Source organism: Panthera uncia, chromosome B4 (assembly GCF_023721935.1).
Source record: "Panthera uncia isolate 11264 chromosome B4, Puncia_PCG_1.0, whole genome shotgun sequence".
NCBI lineage: Eukaryota > Metazoa > Chordata > Mammalia > Carnivora > Felidae > Panthera > Panthera uncia.
Genome location: NC_064809.1, coordinates 135,334,524 through 135,340,267, shown reverse-complemented (window position 1 = coordinate 135,340,267; position 5,744 = coordinate 135,334,524). Strand labels below are relative to the sequence as shown.

The following is a 5,744-nucleotide window of genomic DNA, read 5'->3' as shown; positions in this document are numbered from 1 at the left end:
AGGTGCAGCTGCCGGGGGGGGAGGGGGCGCTGTGTCCCAGAACAGGTGCAGCTGGGGGGGGCGCGGGGGGAGGGGTGGCGCTGTGTCCCGGAACAGGTGCAGCTGGTGGTCTCGTGGCCAGAAAATGACGCTGGGGCTGCTTTACTTTGTGCTCCGTTCCCAGGTTTGAAGACCTTCCTGTCACATCACTGCTACGAAGGGACAGTGTCTTTCCTGCCAGCGCGGCACACAGTGGGGTCTCCCAGGGACAGGAAACCCTGCCGTGCCGGGTAAGCACATTCTTCCGTGTGTTTCTATTGCAGAGGGCGCGAAATAAAGCTGGGCTGCTTGGGGGTGTGCTGCTATCGGGGACACGTATCTTCTAAGCGTAGATGCGAGACCGTGGTTCTGGCGTGCCCGGCGATAGCGTAGCTCAGCGCACGGCTTCCGGGCCCACACGTTCCCGAGCCCCTTTCCTTCTTTAATGAAGAATCTGAGGCCACAGGTCACAACAGTTAGAGGCAGAGCTGCTGAGCCGAGCCGAGGCGCCGATCTCCCTGGCGTGAACACGCACCGTTGCACGGTGAGCCCAGGCTGACGACGAAGTTCCTAGCTGGCCACTTGCTTGGTACCGCCTGGAACAGACGACCGTTGGGTCACCTGTGCTGAGCGACCTGCGCCTGGCTTGGCACGTCACCAGCCAGCGCTCTGCTGACCTCGGGGCCAAGCCGAGCTGGCTCTCGGCACACCAGCGCCACGGCCGCGTGGGATGCCCTTGGCTTCTTTGCCACGCGCGTACACGCTCTGCAGAAGGACGCGTGGGCGCGCGTACGTTTTAAAAGATCTGACTTGCAGAATTCAAACTCACGTGCAAAGGGGAGAACTGCCAGGCGCGTGCGCCCCCTTGTCGCGGCCGCGTGCCTCAGGAAGGGCGGTGACGTCCTTGTCTTCCAGATGCTTCGTGTGCAGGCAGAGCAAACAGCAGCTGGAGGAGGAGCAGAAGAGGTCGTTGTACGGTCTGGAGAACACCGGTAATGTCTGGGCCGCGGACTCACGGTCACTGCCGCGTGTGTTGGGGTTTTAAGCTGTGGAACCTCTGAGGGCGCTGCGTCTTCCCGCTGCGCGTCCCCCCCCTTGTCGGTGGGCGCGTGTGTCCCTCTCTGCTCGCCTCCGGGCAGCAACATGGCTGCTCTGGACTGGGGGCCGGCGACAGTTCCTGTCAAGGGTTATACTCTGGTCTGTGGGCTTTGCCAGGCGCCGGGAAGGGGGTGGGCGCAGCAGCGTTCCAGAAACTTAGCTGTGGACACTGACGTTAGAGTTTCGTGTAATCTTCGTGTGTCACAAGATACTGTTCCTCTGGAGTTTTGTAAACCACTTACGAAGGTGAAAGTTATTCTCGGCTGACACGGAATCGGGTGACAGGCCAGGCTCGGTGGCCCCCGCTCTAAGTTGTTCAGACGTCCCCACGTGAGGACCAGTGGAACAGCTGTGCCCCTTCGGAGGCGACCCTCCGGGCACGGCGGCCGGCACAGGGCCTGTGTGCTGGGATCGAGGGTCAGTCCACGGGAGATCCGTAGGGACGGTCTCGGGACGCGCGCCCGCGTGTGACGTGCCGTCTGCGATGCCTCTTTCTGCTTCAGAGGAGGTGGAAGAGTGGAAGGTCATCTGCGGGAAGTTCCTGGCCATCAACGCCACCAACATGTCCTGTGCTTGTCCCCGGAGTCCCCAGGGCCTGTCCCCGGCCGCCCACCTGGGGGACGGGTCTTCCGACCTCATCCTCATCCGGAAGTGCTCCCGGTTCAACTTCCTGAGGTTTCTCGTCAGGCACACGAACCAGTACGACCAGGTGAGTGGGGCGCTCGCCCTGCCCCGTCCGCGCTGGCGGGCGGGGTCCATTTGGGCAGCGTCTACGCGGGCAGCGTCCCTGCGGGTGATCCCTGACTGCCGTGCCGTAGGAACCCGCTGCCGAGTCCCAGGGAACAAGGTCAGGTTTCTGGTCTGCGTTTCACCCAGTGGAAGCTCCTAGCGTCTGCTCCTTCTGAGAGCTCGTTAAAGACACAAACCCCTTTCTAGCAAACCTTTCCGTAGTCGCTGGCATCCTTGTAGTTAACGCAACGGCAGACCCCAACTCTAACGAGATAAGTGTGGGTTGGCCTCTGGTTGTAGTAAGATGTGTTTTCCTTTTTTTAAATTACACCGCGTTTCAGGTCTAGCATAATGGTATTTTTGTGTGGTTTGCAAAATAGTGTTTGTTAAAAAGATGAAGAATTCTACAAGTCCCTAGTAGGGAACTCCCAGAATCTTGAGAAAGCGCCGGTCGCCGTGGACGCGCCGGGAGGCGGGCGGCGGCCTTCGCTTCGTGTCCGAGCGGCGGGCGCGCCGGGCACGGACGGGCCTCCCCCGCAAAAGCGCCTGTTAAAGCGCCAGCCCCTTCCGTGTCTCTCTGCAGTTTGACTTCGCTTTTGTCGAAGTTTATCGCGTCAGGAAATTCCAGTTTGTATCGAAGCACGTGGAGGACGAGGACAGCGACCTCAAGGAGAGGGGGAAGACGCGCTTCGGGCAGATCTGCAGCGACCACCCCCCGTGCTGCTGCTCTGTGTCCAACAGCTCGTGGAACTGTGACGGGGAGGTCCTGAGCAGCTCCGCCATCGAGGTCCGGTGAGTGACGGTGGCCCGAGGGCGCCTCCAGGGGCCCCAGGACCGCAAGCGTGAGGGTCCACTGTAAACGCGCGCGCGTGTCCACGCAGCCGGCGCCCGAGACCCCGCCATCGGACTCTGGGGAGGATGCCCGCGTGTGGACGGTTCCCGCGATTTCCCAAGCCCCCCCCCCCCCGCCGTGTCGCCATCTTCTCTTCTCCCTGAGCCCCAGCACCGGCTTCTGTCCCTTTGCTCTGGCATTTTCTCTCTGTTCTCCTGATTACACACACAAGCCGTCCGCCTTCACCGGGCCCACCGGGAGCCCCTCCGGCCTCAGGGAGCCCCGTCTGCGGCCGGCGCTGGACTCTGGCTCGTGGCCTCCGGGGGGCAGGCACCAGGCGCGCTCTTCCGGCCGCTGGCCTTCGGGCAGGGGGTCCTCTGCAGACCGGCTGGGGGTCTGCCATCTGATGACACGTGTCACACGCCCAGAGGGAGCGCGAGTGCGGAGAAAGTTGTCGATCAGGCTGTCGAACGAGGTGAAGGTGTAAAAATGGAGTGAAGTTCCAGGGTCCTGTGCTGTCTGCACATGTCGGGGCGAGCCTAGCCGCCTTGACGGAGGCCAGGCCACGCGCTCCTTGACGACAGAGTGCGGACGATGTGGGAGGCGACACGGAGGGGCCTGCAGCCCCGCACCCACACCTCCGATAACGTGCACGTCACTGTGTACCATCCCGACGTTAAATGGCTTTTCAGCCCGTGGGATGTGCAGTGTCGAGCCTCCTGCATCAGCATCCGGCCAGGCCGTCAGGAGAGGCAGCCTCAGCCTCATCGAGGCGCACGTCTGCTCGCACCTGCTCCTGTGGCCACCGCGCGATCAGTGTGGCCATGACTGCCCAGCTCAGATCCCAGGAGAAGGGGCGGGGACAGGACCACAGGGAAGCCCGCCAGCATTCGGCTTTTGTCAACACATTTTACAAGTTACAGAATTATTTTTGATGCTGGCTTTGGGATTTACTGGAAAAACAGGATACTTTGAAAATTAGGAAAAGCATTCTTTTATGAAATACATGCTATATATCACGATAAATATCACTATGCCTTGAGCAGCAGGTGACTTAGTTATGGGGTTTTTATTACTGAACATCTTTAAAAAAATCTTTTTTGTTCATTTATTTTTGAGAGAGAGAGAATCTCACACAGGCTCCACACCCATCAGCACGGAGCCTGATGTGGGGCTCGAACCCACGAACCATGGGACCATGACCTGAGCCAAAACCAAGAGTCGGGTGTTTAACCAACTGAGCCACCCAGGCACCCCTATTACTGAACATCTCGGAGGGGGCTGTGACGTCATTAATAATTTGGGAAGGAGGCATTGCCGGTGGGGACCGGACAGCCACGCTGACCGCTGAGTCCCTCTGGCTCCTCTTGTCCTGGTGCTTGCGGAAGGCGGGGTTCTCCAGGGCACCTCGGCCACCCCTCAGCCCCCTGGGCTCTGGCTGGTGTGGGGCCCCCTCCTCTTGGGCGACTGAACATCCCGCACGTCCTGGACAAGGGGGGTTGCCCTGCACGGAATCTTCTCCGTGGCCTGGAAGCTGAGAAAGCAGTCACCCAGGGATTTGTCACTTTGCTAAAGTGGGGTCTACAGGTGCCTGGGTTTTCTGTTGGCCCTCGGCTGCCCTCAGCTGCCCTGTCACCACGGGGTTGGGCCCAGAGACAGCCAGGATGAGACCCCCACCCCACCTCTACCCTTGACCGGCAGTGGGGCCAAGGGTCAGGGGGACCCTGGGGGTGACACGGCGCCCTTTGTCTCTGCAGGGTCCACTGCCAGCTGGTTCGTCTCTTTGCACGAGGAATCGAGGAGAACCCTAAGGAAGAGTCACAGAGCTGAGACGCTGTCACGCATCACCTGCCTTGCCGTGATTGGGAACCGTGACCGTTATTTAAGAAAATTACTGCAGACCGATTACGTTGATATACACATTTAAATTTAGAAATTTATTTTTGATAGTTGAATCTTGATTTTAGAAAAATACCTTCGTCAACAATATTGTGAACATACCTGGCATTTTCGGTTCTACGTGACTCTTTGGGCTGCGTTTCACGTAACTTCTTCTCAGCCAATGGCACTTACCAGTTTGGGGGCGCTGGCTTCTTAGGTTTTAACAACGCCGACGGTGCAGATTTTCAAAGGGCCCATCGGTGGCTCTGCCCAATACGTTTAGGGACCGCGAATGTGCGGTCACACCATCCGGACGGGGGTCTCCCCGCTCGCTGATCCACATCGCACGACTTACTCTGTAGTTATTTGTGGTCAGGTTTCGGAAAGTAGTCGGTCGCCTTCATTTTGCCTTCATCTGAGCTTCTGCTTAGGAAACTTCCGGACTCTCTCTGTCCCGGGCAACTACAATGCAACGTAGCCCTGCTTCGGGGACACCTCGGGAGTGCAGCACTGTTGTGGGGACACAGACAGGAGTGGCACTTTATCTTGAAAACCCAGGTCCTTGCTTTCATCACAGTCGTGTTTCTGGGACAATCCGGCTGGTCAGCAGGAACAATCACGGGCCCTGGAGACGGCATCGGTTTTACGGCTAGGTGCCGACGCTTTATGGCCACACTGGGCGGTGGGGGGGGGGGGGGGGGGGGTGGCGTGGAGAGAAGCTGGCACGCAGTAGGAAAAAATTCACTCTGTGAATGCTGTGTTCACTTGACATCCGGGCACCCTGCCCCGGTTGGCGGTGGGGCTCCCGAGTCCCCGGGGGCTACTTTGGTGCAGGCCCCGGGTCTATACATGTGGTCCCGACTGGAGCTTTTCTTCACGTTCAGTTCTACATATTTATTGAAACTGTTGTCCTTTTCAGCCAGAATAGTGTAAATGGTGTCTTCAGGGTTAGGATTTTAGATAGTTTTCCGCTGAAGTGCTGGAGCTGCATCGGCCAGGGGTTCCCTGCAGCGGCCGGGGGTTCCTTACAGGCAGCCAGGGTTCCCTGCAGTGACCGGGGGTTCCCTACAGTGGCCGGAGTTCCCTACAGGCAGCCGGGGGTTCCCTACAGTGGCCGGAGTTCCCTATAGGCGGCCAGGGGTTCCCTACAGGCAGCCAGGGGTTCTCTGCAGTGGCCAGGGGTTCC

At 59.3% G+C, this 5,744-nt stretch overlaps 1 protein-coding gene across 1 annotated transcript in view; it reads left to right on the top strand.

Annotated features, from left to right (window-relative positions):
- The window catches only part of CERK (ceramide kinase), a 47,674-nt gene that overhangs the window by 39,976 nt on the left and 1,954 nt on the right, over nucleotides 1-5,744 (top strand). Inside the window, exons 9-14 of the mRNA XM_049626540.1 lie at nucleotides 164-269; nucleotides 934-1,010; nucleotides 1,620-1,825; nucleotides 2,429-2,637; nucleotides 4,435-5,608; nucleotides 5,689-5,739. Of these exons, the coding sequence (XP_049482497.1) occupies nucleotides 164-269; nucleotides 934-1,010; nucleotides 1,620-1,825; nucleotides 2,429-2,637; nucleotides 4,435-4,507 (671 nt within the window). The 3' untranslated portion in view covers nucleotides 4,508-5,608; nucleotides 5,689-5,739. The remainder of the gene's footprint in view (nucleotides 1-163; nucleotides 270-933; nucleotides 1,011-1,619; nucleotides 1,826-2,428; nucleotides 2,638-4,434; nucleotides 5,609-5,688; nucleotides 5,740-5,744) is intronic.